Raw genomic sequence first — 23333 nt, 5'->3', positions numbered from 1 at the left:
ATCTATTTAGCTGCAAATTAACACTAGGCACAGGTTCTCTAACAGTGACCATAAGCCAGTAACAGAAAGAAGTGAGTAGGAATTTATGCATTTCTTTTTATATCAGTTTTACCTTTGATCCATAGGCTCTCATTCAGGGCTCACTCCTGCAAGATGCTGAAGGGTGCTCATCTTCCTTAGCTGCTTCTGAATTTTAACAGTAGGTAAGAGCATATACATCTCTAAAAACAGCATTCAGGAGGACTGAGGAGTATAGCTGAGATCCTAAGGTCCTGGACTGACTAGGACTTTGCTTGAGGAAAACTGTAATATAGTTTAGGACATAGTCCTAAGGAAACACAACTCTGTGTATGTCAAAGGCTGCTTTCTAACTTAAACAAAAATCCCTCTGACTAGAGTGAATATTTACACAGGAAGGACTGCAGAATCTGAATCCCAAAAGATGATGTCTTCATTATGCCTAACCACACAGGTGAATATGACATGTCATGAGAGATGGTCTCTTGGATAAGAGAGAACGTATTAAAGCTCAATTCAAATAAAACTGAGGCTGCACTGCTAGGCTGCAGGAAGCAAGGAAATAGTGTGCGACCAATGGCAGGCAAGGTAAAGCACTCACAGGAAGACTCGGAGAACACCTATGGGCCATGAAACTTCTCCAAGCCAGAGATCACAATTAGTCCAAGTCTTGCCTCTTTTAGAAGACAATGCAAGATCCATTTCTTTGCAATGGCAGATCTCCAGAAAGATCAACAATATACTCCTGGGCAATCACCCTGAGTAAATGAGACAACTTGTGACAGTGGATTAACTGAGGGAGGAATTAAAAGATTTGACTTTGTAAGCAGAGTAATTTGTGGACCAAGAACCATTTTTATTGCTTCATAACACACCTAAATTAAATGGCAACAGGAGCACTGGGCCAGAGCCATGTTTGTGTCCTTTATATTAAAATACTTACACGAATTGGCTTCCTGTACTGACGTGGAAGCTCTGTGATGGTTGTTCTTGTAGAAAACTCTATTTTTGGTGCAATTCCCTTAGAAACAAGAGAGATGAAGTCACTAAAAATAGTGTCACTGTGGACACATTACAGACATTCATCAAGCAGCGTAATGAGCAACAGCGGTTCTAATTCACTGGCACTTCATCAAGGTTCTTCATGGTTACTTGAGAATCAAAAGTGCAATGAAATCAAAAGTGCCTAAAGGAAACACTAAAAGCAAAAGAGACAGAAGGTTAATGGTAGCTAGTAAATTAAGTACAAGTTCGCAAGGTAATGTGGCAACCAAATTCACCAATATGCAGCATATGCTAGTAACATGATACTGAGCAGGGAAATAATGGTCCTTCTTTATGGGCCTAATCTTCACATGATGCACAAGGCCAACTGTGTGGAAAAACACCTGAGATACCAGCATAATTTCAGAGAGGTATCCTGTTTGCCAAATTACTTCTCAAGAGCAGAGAGGAAACCTCAATAGAATTATCTTTACTTCTTTGTTGGAGAGTTAAGTTCTTTCCTGTTTAACGGCTGTATTTACTAAACACCAGTTTTCCTAATGGGCCCACGGTGATCCAACTATACCTCCAAACTACCATGACAGCAGAATGCCAGTTTTCTTTTTGAGGCAGGTGAAACAATGATGAATACTGTGAAAGACAATTACCATCTGTAATTAATAAATACAATCTGTTCACTTGCACTCAATTTCAAAATCTCTAGTCATTGTCATTCCTATTTCTTCAAAACACTAATTGTACAGTCACATGACAGTAACTGCATAAACATTAAGAATAAATTATACCTGCTTCTACTCTTGGGCAATTAAATGGGGAAAGAGAAGGCACAGAAGTGGTACCTGAAATGAGTAGGAAGTGAAAGGCAGGGACCTATAAGCAATACAGGTAGACTTATAGCTCCAAGAAACATACATCTGGCCAGGAACAAACTGTCCTAGTCTGTGCACAGGCAAGTGTGAGCAGGAAAGCTCTGTACAACGACCTGGTTATACCTTTCTAAATGTGCATCAGCAAGTCCTTCTGCTTGCTACATCTGCTTAATAGTCTAAGAACAATGAGTTTCCTCCTCTCTCTCATTACATTTGGTCTTCCCAACAGGATAATTTAGTTCTAAACAACTGATTGGTATATATAGAGACATTCAACTTGAGATCAAGACAGTTTCAAGACTGAGTTATGCTTTGTCTTCCAAAATCCATTCAGCCAGTCATGGCCTTTACCTTAATTACTAAGCCTTTATCTGGATCTAGAACAAAAACAAGCAAATAAATTAACAACATAATTATGATAGCACAGTTTGAGCGCTCCTTGTGTAGAAGGCACATTCATATACATTTTACTCTGAGCCTCAGCCTCTGTTCTATGCTGTCCTGTTACAGATTCATAGATTATACTGCTGGAAGGGACCTCAGAAGATCATCAGGTCTAACCTCCTGCACTAGGCAGGAAAGACAACTGGGGTCAGGTGACCCCAGCAAGGTGACTGTCCAGTCTCTTCTTGAAGATTTCCAGGGTAGGTAACTGCACCACCTCTGGAGGGAGCTTATTCCTCAGTCTGGACATCCTGACCATGAAGTTTTTCTTAATGTTGAACCTGAAACAGCTTGCCAGGAGCTTGTGGCCATTATTCCTGGTTTTCCCCAAGGGTGCCCTGGTGAACAGTTGTTCACCAAGCCCTTGATATACTCCCCTGATGTAGCGGTAAGCTGCTAGCAAGTCCCCCCTCTGTCTTCTCTTTTTTAGGCTGAAAAGTCCCAGGTCCCTCAGCCTTTCCTCATGTGACTTGCTGTTCAAGTCTCTGATTATACAGGTGACTCTTCTCTGGACTCTCGCAAGTTTTACCACATCCTTGTTAAAGTGTGGTGTCCAGAACTGGACGCAGTACTCCAGCTGCGGTCTCACCAGTGCTTAGTAAAGCGGAAGAATCACCTCCTTGGCTTTGCTGGAGATGCATCGATTGATGCATGCCAGAGCATTATTTGCCCTACTGGCTACAGCGTCACACTGACCTCTTATATTCATATTGTGGATTGCCTGCTGAAGATTCTTAGGCATGCCTTCCCAGTGTCAAAACTGAAGGAGCAAACACCCTTCAGACTTTGTTGGCTTCCTGCTTAAAGCTGAGCATTTAGACACCAGATTCACTAGGCTACAGCAATCACCTTTCATCTGGTTTCAGTGCTTTTTTCTCTACACAGCAGCTTAATGATAAAAATAGAATCAGACCATTATAGCAATGTACAACTTGCAGCCATTAAAGCACTTAACCCAGGTACTGAGTGAGAAGGAAAAGGAAAGGCCTATGTTAGTGGTTACCTCTAAAATTACACTTAAATACCAGTGAAATCCACAACAAATGACAGAGTACAAGCACATTTAACAAAGCTTCTAGCTACCAGACCACCCGCTTTTCAGGACATATTGCTCTTGATGGAAATAGTTATTACTCAAGACCATTATGTGGTTTGTCACATGAATTAAACCTAATTGAACAAGCCCACAGACAAACAGGCAGGAAAGCACACTCCAAGAATTCATGTAGAATAAGTCAATGGTTCAAATGCAGCAGCCTTCCAGCCCTAACAGGTATTCTGTAGTGACTAGAATGGGAATTGGGAAGAACACATTCACAAATACAACCACAGTGATAGCAGGCAGCATCAATGTAGCAGTCAATTTGTCCTGTTCTGAATGGGCCTGTTTCAAAGCCTCTGAAATCGAGTTTACTTTCCATTTACTTCAGTGGGCTTTATGTCAGGCTTTAAGATCAGATCTGGATTGCTAGATGCTCACTTAAACATTTTCCATAATATTATTGCACGTTAGTATCATGGAGTATTTGGATTGTTTCTTGGTTTTGGAAAGCATTATTACACATTCACAGATCCGATTCACAGTTTCAAGACTGGTGGTGGGAGTTGCTTTCAAATTTAAATGAAAATCAAAGGCAGGATAAAAGACAAAAAGCCAAGGGACAGTCAGACACACTGAAAACAGAATAGAAATGAAAGACCCTCTCACACTGATCTAAAACAAAGAAAGCAGAATGCAAAGAAATTCCTCAGGCAGTAAGGTTGTATTCTACTGCTGGTGCTGAAGAGCAGCAGAGGAGGCAGACACGGAGGAATTGCCCGAGGAATAAGGACAGCAGCCACAGTGTTTCATTTTAATTTACCTGAGAGAATCAAACCAACAACTTGAGCAATTATTTTTAGATTGAAATGCCATGTTAAAATGCTTCATAGCCAGGGGACATGACTAGAATTCCCTTGTGACGAGTGACTAGAATGCCTTTGCCCTACACAAGTTTTCAGGACTGACAGTCACAAAAAAAATCTTTGTAATTTTTTTTAAAGGCACATAGAGGCCACAATTCATTTTGAGACAATAAACTGAAACTCCATAAAACCAACACTGCAGTCATTTTTCCAAGTAGTATGTTAAGGTTGCATGAACTCATACACTTCCATATCTGAGTGCATTAAACAGGCAACTTCGACATTGCCCTTACATAGCTTGAGTGCCTTTAATCTGTATTAAGCATGCATTAGTTTGACTGTAGACACACTGCAAAAAAGTCAGTGGGCTTCACTATACATTAGACAACAGCTTGCCTTGTTAGAAACAACAGCTAAAAAAATCAAACTGTAACCAAGTGGCAGGTTTCTTCTGTTGATTCATCCTGATGGAATCCACAGGATGTGGCTGTTTGATTCCTGATGACACATTGTGGCAGATGTGGCTCAATAACTCTAGCCTGGTTATGAAAGCAGTGATAGAGACTGTGCTTAGAAAGCCAGAGCCTAGGACAGAGAACTCCTTCAACAGCAACCTTAAGAACATCTAAGCTTAATAATATGATCACATTTTCTTGTCATCTGAGGAAATGGACAAGCAAATGAACTACATTAAGTTAAAAAGGCTCAAGAATGTACTACACATCAGCTGCTCTACAGGAAATGTTTGTGCCTGTTCTTACCCCATCATAAGTGGAAATTCAACTGCAGTGAATTTCCACTTTTTCATTCAGGGATATGTCACTGCAATAGAGTTTCCTCTTACAGTAGGGTAAGAGCAGGCACACAAACAGTTACTGTGGAGCAGCTGATGTGCAATAAATTCCTGAGCCTTGATAAGTAAAAGTAATTCATTTGTTTGCCCATGTACTGATTTATCAGTAACCCCAAACCTTATAAATGGGTCAGTGGACATGATTCTGCATTCATCTAAATGTACTGAAATCAATAGATTTACACCAGTGTAAAAACATGTAAGATCAGTATTACTCCAGGACTAAATATTCTGTTCAGAGACATTAACAATTCGATCTATTCATACAAAGCCTTGAAAAGAGACAATGCATGAAATGCAGTAATGATAGGCAAGGATAGACTATGGACCCAGGCCCTGCAATACAGGTTGAGTCACTAGATGCTATATGTTATAACTAGTGAACAAGATGATCTCCTGAGGTCCTTCCCAGTCTTACTTCTCTATGAAATGAGAAAAATCAAGTCATAGTGTTGTATAAAAATACAGCCACATTATGTATCAAGACTTTCCAATGAAATCCAGGACCAGCCAGGAACACTACATGGATTAGCAATTTGACCCAAATTTTGAAGATCATTGGTGGGATCGACCACAGTACATTTGACTTCTGCTTTCCCAGGACACAAATGATTTACTCATCCAATTTTGTAACTGAACAAACCATCTTGTCTAAAATATAAATGAGAGTAAGAGAAGGCCACTGAAGCTGAGTGTTGTGTTAGTAGTATGTCATATACACAACAGTGAGAATCTAGACAACTGCAGTAAATAATGTCAAATTACAGAATGAATGCAATGTACTCTGCAGAGAATTATAAAGAGCTCGAGAGCAAGCCTGGAAAAACAAGATAACTAAACTGTAAAACCATTACACTGAATTAGCAGAAGCAATCAGACACAACACACACCAAATAAAACAGTCAAGTAAACCTAAAATGTCACCGAGATTGTAATAATGAATAAAACTAAGAATGACAATAAAAGAGACCAATGTGGTACCAAAAATAAAGTACAGTATTATAAAAATTATCAGAATTAAGAAGCTTCAATCCAAATGTGGCTATTTTTCGGCAATAACCTTTGCCAGTGCTACTGGAACCTCACTTCAGGTAACTAAATCTAATGCTGCATTCTAATACTGGTAGTTGACCAAACTGAAATATCAGCATGAGGAAAGGCAACATGCTATTTTTAAACACTCAAATCTTTGCGATTCAAATGTCCCTTTGGAAATGAAGTGCCAGCATTTGTCCTGCAAGTGAGCTGGAAATACTTTAAAAGTAAAGGAACAACATCAGTAGCAGTAAACTTGGTAACTGAGAAAATGAAGATACTCAGGAAAAAAGAAACTTCTGTGACAGTGGCTACTGTTAATTTTCTAAAGGAAGAATTAGTTAAATTATCAGGATTTCAGGGCAATCCCATCATCTGACCACTTCTCCCCTGTGAAAAATTTTAGGATGTGTGTGACCAAGCAACTTAATCAGAAATAAGCAAGAAAAATTAGCCCTTGTTTTGCTGAATTTCACTGGTGAAGTTGAAGTCATTTTGGTCTCTCTCCACCAACAATTATGATGAGAGAGAGAGAGAACAGAATATCATGAAGGAAGTATGAACAGGAATTCTAGCTCTCAATCAGTGCAATGTTAATTCATGGTCTTTAATCATAATTCTAGGAAACATCAGGAAACTAAGGTTAATAAAACCATTCAAAGACTTAACAGAACTCATTTACCATTTTAATAGTACAAAATTATTCCTTTCCTACTACTGTGGAAAAAAATAGTAAAAGCATTTCAATTTTCTGCAGTACATCAAACTACTTCACATGATGAAATCCAGACTTATCTCCTCTTGACCTACCTAATACACTAAATAAAAGACTACAGTTGTGACTGGCATTTGCATCCTGTTTCAGAATATCTTTCATAAAAGAACACTGAATTAACTGTGAATGGGTGAGGTATTTTTAAAGTAATTCAACTGTAAGTTAAGGACTGAGTTAAAATAAAACATAAGTATAACCTTTAGTTTATCAGAACATATATTATACACAGATAGTTAGTTGGGCTCATGGCTGAGTTGTACATGGAGCCATGAAAGTATCTCTATGTTACGTAGAACTTCCCAATAGGAATAAAAAGTCTAGCCTGGTGTAAGCTCAAGCCATCAATTTATGTAGCATTTAAATTTTCATTTAAAACCAACTACTGTTCTGCACCTTATGGGAATGAAGATAACTTTCTGAACATGAACCAATGAAGTCTTGAGTCCACAGCGAGGCTGTTTCAGCAAGTCTGCTGGTGCTCAGAGCTATGCCAAGCAGTACCAGAATGAAATTATTAAATTAATAAAAACTCTGATCAGTTTTATTGCTTCCATTGCATAATGCAGTTAGCAAAACTGATGAGAATGTTGTCGGTTGTTTTCTGCCGTTGGTGCTGAAGAGCAGCAGAAGAGACAGATGCCAAGAAATTTACCAGGAGAAAAGACCCTCCCAAAAAGGATGATGTGTAAACTAAGGGCATGCCTGAGGGAAGGAAATGGATAATAAAGCAGGTGTCCCCAATTACAGTCAATGGGTTGCACTGGGTGCTAACCAGCATTCTGCCCCTTCACAGCAGCTGACAAGAAAGGAAATCTTGGGCTTTGCTTCTGGACTCCCAGTCCCCGCTCTAATTGGTCTCCAACTGATAGATATTTAAAACTTTTTTCCAAGACCCTGTAATGACCATGCAATCACTTGAGCATATCTGTGTTCAAGAGTGGTTCAAATTCATGTCTCAGACTGAAATCCTCACAAAGCTACCACCTGCCCAATGGACCACATCTCTCCTTCTTTCTCCTTTTCAGCTACACATGGCAAATGCCATTTGGAGGCAACTTACTGGAAAACCAGGAGCCGTTTTCATCAATACCTCTCTGTCCACACCAGGATACGCAGGCATCAGCTTGGGCTCAGGGAAAAGAAAATCTCGAGTACTCTCTTCATAAAAAGCAAGATCGTCCCCTACTGGAAAAAGTGGGGAAAAGCAAAAACGGTTTCCAGGATTGATTTTCCTTCTATTTAGTCTGTGACAAGGCCTCTGTAAGCCCATCAGCACTGATCAGGGGACCCTCTGAGATCTGAGAAATGCTGCCCCTCTTCTACATTAGGGAAGACTGTCAGCAGTACACAGAGCAGTCCCAGCAGCAGTGTCAAAGGAAGCGATACCCCTACAGATCTGCTTCAGGATTCTCTGGCATTTCATCCTTTTTTTGTATATGACCCTGAACCAAAATGTAAATAGGAAACTCTCTATTTACATGCCTTATAGCCACTACAAAGAAAACTGCAACAACAGAGACACTGATCAACAGTGAATACTCATGTTTTGTTGTGTGCTCAGTTTTTTAATTTGTAAGAAAGGCTCCATCCAGTAAGGTCATACTTCACTATCAGGGACTTAGAAAATCACTGCTTTTAAATCAAATGACTTGTTAGCCTTATTTCTATTGCTCTGACTATTCCACTCCTGATTAATGTTTCTATCTTGAAAGTGAAATGAAGGAGGCAGAAGGCAGCAAGTCCATTTATGCTTTCATTTGTAATGAATGACTTGGCTTAGCATAGCAACATTGGCGCTTGATGCCATCTTTAACACTCAGTTTGTCACGAGTGCCCCAAACTATTTTGGGATGGAAATGACTGCAACAATGCACATTATCACACTGTACTGCAGAGAATTTCCAAAGCTGTGCAACTAAAATCTATCCCTGCTCTTCCTATATTAGGACCTAATCATGCTGGAGGTGAGTGTCATCTATTATGGACGCTATCAAGAGAACAAATGCATGCAGCACCTCCCAACATTCAAAATGGGCCTTCACAGAGTATGACCTTTATATAATATGTACAATATCTGTGTCTCAGCATACAGGACCAAATCCCAATTCTATTGACTTAAAACAGGAATCCTGTCAATGACCTAAGAGAGACCAGAATTCATATTATAAATGCACTTTTTCAAATTACTGTACTAACAACTAATCTAGTGGTTCTCAACCTTTTTAGTCCCAAGGCACCCCTCATTAGACTGAACACACCCCTCGTTAGACTCAAGAAACATCCTGAAAAATGCCAGCTCTTAGCTTTTACTCGTTTTTTTACTATGAATAAATAATAGAGCAATACTTCTCTTGCAAAAAACTCAGAAAGATCACAACAGGTCAGAATGTTTTTGATGTTATGGATTTGAGATCTCTGAGTTTGTCTTGTGAATAATGTTTAGGTGTTTGTACACCAAAAAGTGCTAACATTGCATGGCATACTTAAAAGAATCTCATGGCACCCTGGTTGAAAATCACTCTACTGGAGGTGCACCAATACATCGGTCCAATATTGTATCGGCACAGATATAAAGAAAATTGACTATTGAAAATCAGTCTGATGTGGCTGATAAATGCCCCGTGCATGTGCGCAGCCACAGCGCAGCATGTAGGTGGTGAGGAGCACAGCCCAAAAGCATGGAGAGCTGCATGCAGCTGGTAAGTCTGTCATGGTAGAAGGGGAGGGGGATGGGGAAGAAAAGGGGCATGGCGAAGGGCAGATCAAGGCCCCCATGGTGAGGGAGGGAGTGGGGCTGGGGCTGCGGCTGAGGCAGGTGCTGTTCAGCCAGAGCAGGGTGGGATGCAGGATGAAGCTGCGGCTCATCCGGGCAGTGCAGGAAGATAGGGGTGGCTCCCACTGCTGCGCACACCCTGGGAGGGCATGGGGGAGTGTACCCCCTGGATCTGCATGGGGCAGGGCAGGGTGCCGCTGGGGGCTGGGGCCAGAGCTCTTCCCAGCAGGGGCTGGGCTGGGCTGCGCTCAGAGCAGGCAGCACTGGAAAGGGGTTTAGGGGGGCTATGGTGAATTTTTGGGTGGCTCCAGCCCCCCCATAGCCCTCCTCCCAGTGCCAGCCCAGCCCCCACTGGGAAAAGCCCCGTGCAGCCCCAGCCTCAGCCCACAGTGGCAGCCTGCCCCACCCCATGTAGATCCGGGGACATGCACCCCCATGCCCTCCTGGGGTGCATACCCTCCTCTCCCCCCCAGCTGGGCAGTGCCTGCCCCAGCCCCTGCCCCAGCCCCACTCCCTCCCTCACCATGGGGGCCTCGATCTGCATCCCCCACACCCCTTCCTTTCCTGCTCCCCTTCCAGACACTGCTCTTCAAGCTACCAGGCTGTGTATTGGAAATTGGATCAGTATCAGCCAATATACCTCCTTAAAAATTGGCTATCGATACTGGCCCCAAAAATCTCTATCAGTGCACCCCTACACTCTACTAACCTAATTGTCTATATATATGAAAAAAACAGAAAAGTTTGTAATAGGATTATAAAAGTGACACTGACATTCTTATGGTTGTTTAGTACAGCTGGCACCAGAAAGTGTCAGGAGAAGTAAAAGGGGCTACTTCCCTAAGTAACTTTTATTGTCTGAATGTATTCCATCCATAGAGACACACTGTGGGAGTTGCATACTTGGCCACACAACCATGGAGCCCCTCCAAGCACTGCTGAGTCCAACATTTTACTGACTGGGAGTATAAATACCTACATCTGTAGTGCTGCTATAATTCTTTCTGCCGTCAGAAGCCCACGACATTGAGCTCTGAAGCAGAGGAGAAAAAGGAAGGTCAGTATTGCTCTAGGTAGGCAATATATTCAGAGACAAAAGTTACTGTGGTGAGTAACTCCTTTTGCGGCTTCATTTCATTGTGTTCTTTCACGCTGGAATGACCAAACTAGAAGGTGGTCTGGAAAGCAACACTTCTTAAAAATATAGTAGAGGTACTGCCTTCCTGAAACCAGCATCTAAATTTGCTGAAGTATCAAGAAAATATCTGTTCACAAAACTATGAATTCCAGATTGTGGCTCTATAAATTACTCCTAACAGCATTTTCTGAATACAAACCATAAAACTAGCTACTCCTCTGGTTGGACAGGATCTGCAACTTTCAGTTATAAAGACTGTAACCCACTCACAATGAACTAAAATAATCTGAACTTTACACGTGGCCTTTGTAGAGAAATCTAAACTGCTGGATTTATTAAAAGGATTAGGAACAGATTTAAAAAAAAAAAAACCCCAAAAAAACTTTAGCACTTGAGTAGGCATGTAAATGAAGTAGCCAGCATTTCATTTAGAATGACCACCTTGGGAACTAAAGGGTGCTAAGTAGTTATGAAAATCAAGTGTCTAATTCTGCCTACTGAGCCTCTGACAGGTCTCACCATCTATGATGAGCCATCTGACTTTCTGTGGAAAGCTGTGAAGTTTGAGGGAAAATGCAAGTAGGAAGACACATACCATGCACTGAAAATCCTAAATTGTTTTTTGTTTAAAAACTCTGGGTGAATTCACAATTTAGTTTGTCGTTATGAAATATGATGTTTATTGTGGATTGACCATCAGTGCCTGTAATCTGCAGATTCTCCTCTTAAAAGCAATAATCTGAAGAAAGAAAACTTCTATAAAGGGTGCTAAAGATAACAAGATCTTTAATCCTTTTTACATTGATCTTTCATAGCTGGGTTCATTTTAGTAGCTTTCTCTGGTCTCAGTTTGGGACCTGAGTGGCCACAACCTGGCACTGACAGATCCCCTACCCGGGCCTTCTCTATGCTATAAAACAGAACCATTTCTATAACCAGTTTAACTGAACTGGTGCTGGCCCAGGTTCAACTGTAAAAAAGACAAATTGGAGTTAGCACTCTCAGTTTCACTAATAAGGGTTACAATGGGATTTGTCAAAAAAATGAGCAGAACTCCTTCCAGTCATCTTGTCAATGAAGGAAGAGTTTTAAATTTTTCATTTTTTCATGGTAAGAAACACTCTAATTGCTTTTTTTTTTTTTTTTTTTGCAGAGCTACAGCAATAACAACAGAAGAATTCAAGTTTAAAATCTGAAATGAACACAGGGGGCACATCCTGATAAGTGTGTATGTGCAGCTTGCAGCATCTGTTTGAGGTGCTGCAAACCATATGCAGCACATGTGCACCCATTCGCTGCATTGCTACTTTGCAGCATGGTTGTTTTGTTCGACAATGGGAGATCCCAGTGTCAAAAAAAACTGCTGCTAAAAAAAGCAGTGTGGCGCACACGGCAGCAGCATTCACTGCCAGAAATGGAGCCTAGCCAGCCAGAGCCATAGTCTGGCTGCCAGCCAGGCTCTAAGCAACCGTCTCAACTCCACTGATGCCCTGGGAGGCCCCCAAAACCCCAGGTGGTGCTGCCCCCAGCCTCCCCTATGCCACCTGGGTCAATTTGCTGCACACCAGAATGCACATGCACGGGTGTGCCTGGGGACAAATAGCAGTGGCAGAAATATGTGCCACTGCTATTTGTCCCATGGGAAACACATGCCCCTGCACGCACACACTTCTCAGAACATGTCCAGGGAATTTATACCTGCTTATGTATAACAATGGCATTTACACCAGGATCATAAATGGACAAAATGCAGTTACCCCAAAGTATTCCACAGAGACTTTGGGGAAAGTTAGAGGTAGGTTAGATTGCATTAAAAATAGATACCTGATCTAAGATAAGTTGAGATGGGGAGGGCTAGCAGGGGGCAGTTGGGGGAATCAGGGGGGCAAGCAGGCTATGGGGGGATCAGGAGGTCCACAGGGAGATTGAAGGGGCAGTTCATAGGCAGGGATTGGGTCCACGTGGGGCAGGGATTGCTAGGGTCCGGAAGGGTTTGGGGGGATCAGGTGGGGTCTACAGGGGGACTTGGGGGAATGGAGCACTCTCTCCCCCTAACCCTCCCCACCTCCAGACAAACAACCCCCCAGTCGAACCTACACCCCATCCTGCCCACCGCTCCCCCACCACAACTTACTTCCTTACTTCCCAGCATCAGCAAACACTAATAAAACCAGAACCCACAGCAACTTGCAGGATGTGGGTTTGGTGGGCTGGGGATGGGTCTGAGTCAGGGGTAGGCAACATTTTTTGGCCAGAGTGCTGAAAAAAACCACAATGTCTACCTTGTAAGGTGCCAGAGTGCTGGCATGCCAGAAAAACAAAACTTAGGCAGGGGTACATGGCAGGTGGTGTTCAAAGTTAAATCCACTGCATTCCTACTTTCAACTAATTACCCACTGTTCTGAAAAAATACTTATTTCCTTCCACATTACCTGGAGGTACTAGTTGAGTTAATCCAAATTTCGCCACATTGCCTAGAAGAAAATAAATAAATGTCAAGGGAGCTCAAAAGATTGAATGCATTCACAATATTCCCAAAGCACAACAACAACAACAAAGGTTTTGTGTAACAACACGAAGACTGACTGTTTACAAATGTTGTTTCTTGACCGGCTATGATGATATTTACTACATGGATATATTGGTTTAATTTAACAGAAGGTTGCAAGGAAAGTAGTGGGGAAGAAACAATGGCTCATGATAAAGCTTTCCATGTTTAGCACCTAAGGATTGTTATAGGAAGACAGGACAGCCATTGACTCGACATCTTGCAGAGCTCTGGTTTGGTTCACAGGGACAAAAGCCTTGACAGGATAAAAACAAAGGGACACTGGCTGTTACAAGAGGGTAGGTAGTTGTTGGAAAGCTGTTGAAACTAAGATAGTTACCTGCGGGAGACAGTCACCTGTCTGAAGAACTTAAGCCCATCTAGGCAAGTCCAGGGGATGGCAGACATATAAGACAGCCATGCATATAGACTGTTATTTTAAAATCTTTTTTCCTAAATTCTCTGATCCCCAAAACATTGGTTCTATACATGCACCACCATTCACAAACTCTTAAAGGAAGAACTACAGGTACTGAAACCAGTTAGACCTGCTGGGTAAATGTGGTTAGTACATGAGGTTCTGCAGCCCACGTCCCAGTCAAAGAAAGGGAAAAATCACACAAGAAGCAATCGCCAGAGGAGGTAAAGGCCTGAGGTCTTGCTTACACAGAGGTGAACCCTGAAAGGTCCAGAATGGGAAAAATGTGCAGCTAGCCTTGCAACTAGGCTGGATGAATGGAGGTAGAGACAGACAGATGGACAGATTGATTTGATCTGTGACCATCTGGAGCAGTTACATTGTCTCTCATCACACATGCAAACTGAATACATATATTTTTTAATTATACTTACTTTCCAGCATCTCCATTACAGCAGCAGGATCTGTGGCACTTTCGAAAACCTACAGGAAAGTAATACAAAATATATTAATTTGTATCAATACAAAGAGCAGAGCATTTTAATAATATCAGTACATAGAAACATTTTAAAATATATTCAATATATATCTTTTACTTCATTATGTCATAACTAAGTACAATCAAATCATGATACAATACATCCTCAGTTATCTAAACAGTAATCTAGCAATTGTCATGTTGATCTGGCACTTGTATGCATGTAACTAACTGCTGTAGGCCAACTGGCAAGAAAGCTCAAGAGAAAAGTATAACAGAAGAAAAAAAACCTAAAAGCTATTGACCTGTTGAAGGCTGGGACCTGAACTAGCTTGATAAGTGAACACTATGGCATAAGTCAGCAGATGTTGCAGAGATAAAGGTAAATAAAAAGAAATGGCTGTACTTCTCACAGAACCTGTCACAGTTAGTCTTACCTATTTGACTTCAACTATCTGAATTGCTTTTGAACAAGTGCCTTCCAAAGGGACACAGATAGCTGATGATATACTGTAATGCCTATGTTAGCATATTACAAACCTATTTATGTCAGCAAGAAAGTATTATAATAATTTCGGGGGGGGAGGAGGGAGGGAAGGAAAAAGAGAAAAAGAGAGTTACATAAAATCATAAAAATCATAGTTGTTTAAACCTAAATAACATACAGTGTAGCCTCCTACTTGAACTCAGAAGGGAATCTAAGTCTTGAACTCAGAAGGGAATCTAAGCCTTACAAGGCAAACATTTATCAGGAAATTTTCCACTTCTGCACTAATATTAGTAAAATTCTACTAGAAGGAGCAAGTGGAAGCGGGGTACATGTGTCTTGAAAACACTTTGGGTCTTGTTCTATCCAGCAGGCCATGTCCCAGAAGAAAAGGATCAGTTCACTGGTTGCAGTCATTCCAAATACAGGACAATCCCCTAAAAAGGAGTTAGAAGGTCTGAGGTGGTGATTCTATTGGTTTTTACTGTCACAACCCAGTGATTTTGGTGCCTCGGCACGGTGGAATTTTCCCACCACATGAGAGCCTCCTGCAAAGAAAAGGTTTTCTGTTGCAGCAGAAAAACCCTGATGCAAGAGAGTTCCCGCCATTCGAATGCAAATTTGTGTCCCGCTATTGGCCAGTTCTAAATTATTCCTATGTGGCGGCTAGTGATTGGCTTGCTAGCTGTTTAAAATTTCGCGCGACTTCCGCCCAAGTCGGAGAACTTTGAGCACGCTGCAGAGTGCTTCTAAAAGAGATCTGACTTGCAGCTGAGCTGATCGATAGACTGATCACCTATCGATTCTTCTCCCCGTCACCGAGCGCAATCCCAGACGTACCCTATCCCCGCCGGCTTGATTTGTGGACGGATGAGCTAGCCTGAGCCTTATCAGCTGGAACAACTCACACAGTCGTTCAGACGACCGGACCGTTTTCGTCACAACCACAAGCGGCGTAAGTAAAGTTTTACAACCACTAAGCTTTGTCGGCCTCTCTATTCACCAGCCCGCCCAACGAACGAGTAATTATTAGATCACCTCGAGTCGGCTCTGGCCGCCCGAGACATGGCGACAAGGATGGGATCTAAGGGCATGGTGATAAAGAAGAACCTAATCGGGTGCTGCCCCTGGCGCACCGGGACACGCCACGTAGAGAATGCCAATGATCTATGGGCGCATATCGCTTACCACCAGGCGGTAGAAGGGGATGAAAGAAATATTGATGGTTACTTCTCCGTAAAGAGAGAAGAGGCCGTAGTGAAGGAATGGAGAACTAAGCTATCCCTTGGGGAGTTCGGATGCATAATGGGGAGCGACTGGGTCTATTATCGACCCCCGGAGGAAACCTCAACCATATTCTTAGCCGGGGTGAAAGCACAGAAGGTAGAAAAGCTGACCCCCGCTCAGGAGTTCGCTCAATGCATTCGATACTTAAGGGAAGGAGGGGAACCCACCCCCACGGACTGGTTCAACTGTCCGGATTTGGTGCCTGAGTCGCGGGGCCATGAGCTCCTCGTTCAGCTCCGGGAGGACTTGGAAACTAAGGGCCGTCATGTGCCGAGATGGGGTCTAACTAAATGGAAGAAGGGAAAAATGATGAATGTGCTGTTCCGTACAGTAGCGAGTCTACTAAGGGAATACGCAAATTTAGAAGCACAGATGCATACGGCGGGTAAGGAGTCGCTGGAGCGGACAGCAAAGAGCTCCGGAGCGGCGCTTATCAAAAGCACCAGCCGCATGATGCCGCTAGCAGAAAATGGCGCCGGAAGAAGTGCAAGCCATCCGGGGAACCCAGAAAAGAGGGGCAGAGTTTCAGAAGACCCGGCGGGGATCCGCCTAGCGACTCCGCCCCCTGAGGCGATGTCGTTCCCAACGGCCCCACCTCCTTGCCACAGGGAGGGGGCAATGGGAGGAGGGATGTACCCAACGCTCCCAGATGAAGAATTTAACTCTTTCTCTACCGCAGCTCACCCGATAGCTGTGATGAAGCATATTGCGGATGAAGAAGGTACTACGCGTACCACTGTTATCTCTCGCACACGCACCCGACCAGAAATTCAGGAACTTTGTAGAGAATCTAAAATAAAACCAGAAGAAACCTTGGCCATGTAGTTAGGACGATTAATAGTGGAATTTGGATCTGACACCTTAGACAAGGAAGAAGCAAGTGCCCTGACCCAACAAGCGGCATGGAGCGGAGGGCGAGCTACTGACTTGAATGTGGTCACAGACAGTGCCCACTGGCCCATCCCGCTCCCGGTGCTCGTAGTGGGACAGGTAACCCACAAATTTCACACCTGGCACGAAGGTCGTCCACAGAAGGCTACTGCAGAGCAACTCCTCCTGGCTATAGTTGGGGTGTCATATCTCTCGTGGAGCCCGAGAACAAATCCAATGGGACTAACAGCCGTACAATGCAAAGAGAGATAGGCTCACCGCCACCTATCGGACCCTGGGGCAATTCCAACACCCCTGGAAGCTATAGATGCCTGCGTGGAGGTGTACGGAGGAGCAAATGCCGTTACACTCCGACTCTTTTTGAACCCAATGGCAGGTCAACCAGTGGAAAATCTTTTAGGCCATCTCCCACAACTACAAGCACTTATGAAGCAAGGTGAAGAAGCTTCTGATAATATAAGGGACCGACCTTCAGCATACCCAGCCGAAACACTGAGACCTAGACATCAAGAGTATACCCCCCGGCGAGAGCCATGGTGGTCACCTCCAAGAACCCCAAAGGAAAGAACGACAAAGGAAAGGAACATGTTTGGTTTTCTCCTCGCCTACTCTGGACTTACAAAGACTCAGTTACGAATTTTGGGAGAAAGGGGCCAGTCTCGTCTGGCCAAAGCATTAGGATTCAAATTCGAGGACCCATCAAAAAACGAGTAATGGCCGGCGGCTCCGCCGGCGGCCTTCTCCAGCTCAAACCTGACCCCACTGATTCTCGACCATACGCCGAACTCACTGTTTACAACCCTACCGATCCGGAGGACCAACAACAAGCATTCTTCCTTCTCAATACTGGAGCTCAAACCAATGTGATTACCTCAATGATACCTCATCAAAAGACCACCAAAACGATCAAGGTGCAAGGGCTTAATGCTATCGCTGTCACAACGAAGGTCAAATTTTGGGTCCAAGGCCACCGATACCCTCTAGAGGCTGTCCTAGGGGGCATTAACATTTTAGGGATCCCGGAGATAAGAGCACTTGACCTTAAAGAACAAGTGCTACAGGCATTACCCATTATTATCCCAGAACAGGATTGGTATCGACCAATGCTTCGTAACACCTCCACCTGGCGATATCGACCGATCCCAACTAAGGGTCCTCTAAAACAGTCCCTTACTGACCTCCTGCGGCGACTCGAGCGACGAGGCTGTATTAAGACCGTAACTGCCAGCACCTACCTGTCATCAGGATGGGGAGTTGCGAAACCTGGAAAGCCTAATGAAGCCCGGTTGGTTGTGGACTATAAAGAAGTCAACAAAAGGTGTCAAGTACTTCAAAAACCTAATCTTTCTACTCTGCCACAATGTATGTTTGAGATGGCACAGTTCCAACAAAGTAAGTGGGTCGGAGTCACATTGGATCTAAAAAATATGTTCTTTTCCATCCCGATAACTGACCCAGAAGGAATACTAAATATGTGTATTGATGGCATTATGTACAGGTGGACGGTCTGTCCACAAGGATATCGCAACGCTCCATCACTAGCCACTGAAGCCATGAATAATACCCTAAAGAATTTTCAAGCTTCATGCTCTCTTCCCCCAGAGAAGGAATTGAAAATTTGGAGTTATGTCGATGATCTTGCCATCATGGGTCGCGATAGTTCCGTAGTTACTAGTATAGTCAATCAACTAGTCGCTCACCTTCAGAGTGAGGGATGGACGATCAACGAGGAAAAGTCAAGCCTACATCCTGTAGATGACATTACGTTCCTTGGTACTCGATACATCGGTTCCATCCGCCACGGAATTTCGCATGAGGGTCCTAACATCGATCCATTAAAAACATTCTTCCCTACTACTAAGAGGCACTTCCAACAGCTTTTGGGTCATTTGAATTGGTATTGGCATTATGTTGGACCTAGTGATTTGGTACTCCTCACCAAATTGCAGCGACAGATCCGTAACAAATCTCGAAAGTCCACGCCCTGGACGAAAGGAGACCAGCAGAACCTGCTTTGCTTGCTAGCCACAGTTAAAGATACATCACTCCATGCCATCGATCTGGGTGAGTCACTAACCGTAACCCTTGGGTTCACCACAAACCACGTGTGGACTGTCGCACATAACCCTCACAATGAGCTAGTATATACAGCCCATAAGACGCTTCAAGTGGCACAACATCGATATGGAGCTGTAGGAAAAATCCTCCTAGCTGAACAACTGGTGGAGCCTTTAGCAAGGGGGCATGGGACATTACGCGCTCCCGGTGCCACATTGTTACCCTTGCTGGATGCGGAAAGAGTCGACCCACATTTTCAGGGGGAGTCTAAGACCTGGAATACGCTAGTGCTTACCCACCATTACAACTGGCATTGTTGGAGGTTGGAAGACACGGCACCTGATCCAAGCCCAGAAGATGAGGAGAAGGTCCCTACATTGTATGGAACTTCTGCCCCGGTGTGGATGGCCTCAGATGGAACCTCCCGACATGGCAGAGGCTATGGGTATTATTGCGAAGCTTGTAACAATAGGGAAATATTTACAAATTTGCTCGTCTTCACAATGTAGCCTGGCATCTCCATCTGCTGTACCACCCACAGTCCAACGGCGTTGTGGAAAGACACATAGGTCTGTACAAGGAACAACTTCGCCTCAGAGAAGGAGGGACATTTAAAAACTGGACTAAATTCAATCATGATGTTCTCATCTCACTGAACACCGCTAAACCGTTATGGGATGAAACTAATGTCCAGAAACCCCCACCTTGGGAACCCAAGTTCCAGCCAGATGAGTTAGTGTGGATCTCAATACCACACCCCCATCAGTCTCATCCACAAGTTCACAAAGGAACCGTTCAACAGTCGGGACAATATCCTAATACCTATTCTGTTCAATTAGAAGAAAAGCCCGATTGTCCTCCTATTGTTGTTCATCACAACTGGATGACTCGCCCTTCCGACGTTCACCCAGTATCCTTACAGTGAATTCAATCATAAGTCTCTTTTGTTTTGTGTTGTTGTTCTCTTTCTTCACAGGTTTAGTTCCAGCAAAGCAGTAACCCACAACCGCCCGATTGTGAGATTCATCGAGTACCAAACTACCGTTCATTCGAGTCAATAGAGTGATGGTTGTGAAGGAGACACTGAGACAGCGAACGTTCATTCACTCAGGACTAGCTATAACACTATTTTCTCTCATTTTATTAAGTATTTTATTGACGTTGTCTGTTAATAGGAGAAGACGGACCGACTACTAGATGAAGGAAGCCCCAAGCAGATGTTCTCCAATCAGACGATGATCAACAGTTGTTGTTATATGTTCAAAGTTATTGAAAAGACCAGTCTATCAAATTGTTTGTTTGTATATATATATATATTATTGGTTGTTAAAGCTTTGCCAGGTCAGTAAATCCCGAAACAAAGATGCCGTATGATGCGCCCATGTGTCTAAAATTCCAGTTGTGCCGTTGGCAAGGGGGCATGTCACAACCCAGTGATTTTGGTGCCTCGGCACGATGTAATTTTCCTGCCACATGAGAGCCTCTTGCAAAGAAAAGGTTTTCTGTTGCAGCAGAAAAACCCCGATGCAAGAGAGTTCCCTCCATTCGAATGCAAATTTGTGTCCCGCTATTGGCCAGTTCTAAATTATTCCTATGTGGCGGCTAGTGATTGGCTTGCTAGCTGTTTAAAATTTCGCGCGACTTCCACCCAAGTCGGAGAACTTTGAGCACGCTGCAGAGTGCTTCTAAAAGAGATCTGACTTGCAGCTGAGCTGATCGATAGACTGATCACCTATCGATTCTTCTCCCCGTCACCGAGCGCAATCCCAGACGTACCCTATCCCCGCCGGCTTGATTTGTGGACAGATGAGGTAGCCTGAGCCTTATCAGCTGGAACAACTAACATAGTTGTTCAGACGACCGGACCGTTTTCGTCGTAACCACAAGCGGCGTAAGTAAAGTTTTACAACAACTAAGCTTTGTTGGCCTCTCTATTCACCAGCCCACCCAACGAACGAGTAATTATTAGATCACCTCGAGTCGGCTCTGGCCGTCCGAGACAATTAATAATTTGTAAATACCATACATAAAACCAGACTATTTCAATAAAATAAAATAAATAAAAATGTTTGTGCTGTGCTTAATTTCAGCCCACTACTCCTAATCACAAGTTTCAGGGGCCACCCTAAAAGAGACAACTCTCCCTCTTTGGGGTGAAATCCTGCCCCCTTGAAGTCAATGTGAGATTTTCCAGTGACTTTCATGGGACCTTGGTTCTACCCTTGGCATTGCACCTGTTTAAAGCAGCTGGGGTTAGTTGGAGCTCATTTTTATCTTTTGGATAAGTCCTATATAATTTTTCTCTGCTTCCCATCCAATGTGTTCACCTCTTGCTTCAGTTAATACCAGATTATCTTATATATAACATGAACTTTCCCCTGAAAATCACACACAACTGCCCCTTCCCCTCTTTCCCTACACACCCCACTCCCCTCCTCAAATCAAATTGGAGTGCATGTATTAAGCAGGGAAGCTGATTTTTTGCCCAGGATAGAAGCACCCTGCTTTGATTCTTGCTAACACTGCAGCAACTGTGACATTATTATTCATGCAGCTAAGAGAATCAGTTGACTTAATGGATCATTGTTTTTGATTCCACAGGTGTTAATGATCTTCTCTCCTTTGTAATGGTCTTAGTGTTCCACCAATCAAGCTAAGCTTTTTTGTGGCAATTTTCTTGTCCACTCGCTGCTCCTGGTCTCTCTTGCCTCCAATTTCATAGCTCTGGAAACTTATTAGATCTTTTCAGAATCACAGATCCACCCATAGAGACTAGTCTTCAGCAGCAACTAGGGTTGCAGCTTTAGTCAAACAGGAAAGGGAAGGTAAATCAGCTGAAGAATAGGTTCTGTCCCTGCACTATGAAGCTGTAACTCTGGAAAAATCTTTTTTCTTCATTCTGCCTTTCAAAAATAAGATGCATATTATATTCCAGAATATGTAATATGCAAGAAAATATGGTATTGCTGAAGCTTGCAGGACAGTACACTAGTGACAGTCTTTCTGGAAGAGACCAAAGCAAAGTGCATCTTCACTAAGAAAAAATCTTTAGCTAACACATGGTAACTAGCACAAGATAAAATCACAGTAAAGATAAGCCAGTCTGTAGTTTTCATGTTAGTACGAAGTTTAAGTAAGGATTAAGGCTGATCTGACCAATTTGTAACGGGGCTGTGACCCCTATGCTCCACCCCAGCAAAGGCAAGCTACAGGCCCCTCGGGCTGCACACTGCACAGACGTCCCCCTTCTCCCACCCCCCACCCCCATCACTGCCCCACATGTACAGGCACCCCAGCCTCGCCCTCAGTTTCTTGACCATGGACTTTAGTGCTGCATCATGCTGCTCCAGTATACCAGGCTACAGGCTCCCCTGGCACCCTCTGGGCTGTGCTATCACACAGCAATGCCCCTTGGGGCAGGGGCAGGAAATGGAAGCTGGAAGAAGGAGGGGGAAAGGCCAGTGACTCCAGCTGCAACTACAGCTGCAGTGATGGGGGTAGCAGTGGCTGGGTAGGAGCCAAGGGGCCACAAATTAACTCTTTGCAGGCCACATGAGGCCCTTGGGCCCTAGATTAAAAGGTAGGCTAGGATTTATCTTGACATGTGGACACACGTTAAAACTATAATTGTTTTTGTCTTCACTAGGATTCCTCCTTGTGTTAGTTACCCTAAGTTAAATAACACAAGGTAAGAAAGCACTTTTCTCTATTGGAAAACATTAAAAGGGTCCACTAAGGCCCCTGTGTCTATTGATTCATTCTCTGCTCATCTTCAATGCTCCCCACAGCCTAGGGAGAGAGGGAAATACCACCATGTCCTTTAGAGGAAGGAATTTTACTAGAAATGGCAAAAGAGTAGTTAATTAAAGCAGAGCTTGGGTTCTTCTAAAAGAGCAGAACAAGAACAACTACAGAAAGAACAAGGGGGACTAGGAACAACACTTAAGACCTAATTACTCTTATAGTGATTTCAAGGTATTCAACAGACCGCTAGGGAGAGACACAAGTGTTATTACATCTGTTTTAAAAGAATATATGTTCAAGAAATTTATTTGCAGCATAGACACAGAGCAAAGTATTTCCAAAACCTTTTCAAGACATTTTACAATTATCCAAGCCTTATTTGCTCCCAAGAAAATTAAAGATGAAGTCTTGTATTCTCACTTATTGCAGATTTTAAAATGGCACATGAAATATTAGTAAAGGAATTTATCTGTCACTTCTTTAGGTCTTTATTTTTAGTTATCTGTCTGCTGGTATCATGAAAATCATGAACAAAGATAGTCATCCAAAAAAGGAGATATTGTTTTGTTTCCACAGAAAAAAAGTTTTCAACAAAATTATTTCAGAG

At 43.2% G+C, this 23333-nt stretch overlaps 1 protein-coding gene across 3 annotated transcripts in view; it reads right to left on the bottom strand.

The window, feature by feature from the left end:
* SPATA6L (spermatogenesis associated 6 like) overlaps positions 1-23333 on the bottom strand; it is a 76098-nt gene that overhangs the window by 47815 nt on the left and 4950 nt on the right. For 2 of the 3 annotated variants that reach the window (XM_014608650.3, XM_019477984.2), the window contains exons 3-6: positions 14216-14264; positions 13248-13289; positions 7965-8089; positions 962-1039 (exon numbers count right to left, since the gene is read on the bottom strand). In XM_014608650.3, coding sequence (XP_014464136.2) covers positions 962-1039; positions 7965-8089; positions 13248-13289; positions 14216-14264 — 294 coding nt within the window. The remainder of the gene's footprint in view (positions 1-961; positions 1040-7964; positions 8090-13247; positions 13290-14215; positions 14265-23333) is intronic. The other variant, XM_019477985.2, reaches the window with a different exon arrangement.

Source organism: Alligator mississippiensis, chromosome 3 (genome assembly GCF_030867095.1).
Source record: "Alligator mississippiensis isolate rAllMis1 chromosome 3, rAllMis1, whole genome shotgun sequence".
Taxonomy (NCBI): Eukaryota; Metazoa; Chordata; order Crocodylia; family Alligatoridae; genus Alligator; species Alligator mississippiensis.
The sequence above is the reverse complement of the archived record's forward strand: the minus strand, read 5'-3'. Positions and strand labels throughout refer to the sequence as shown.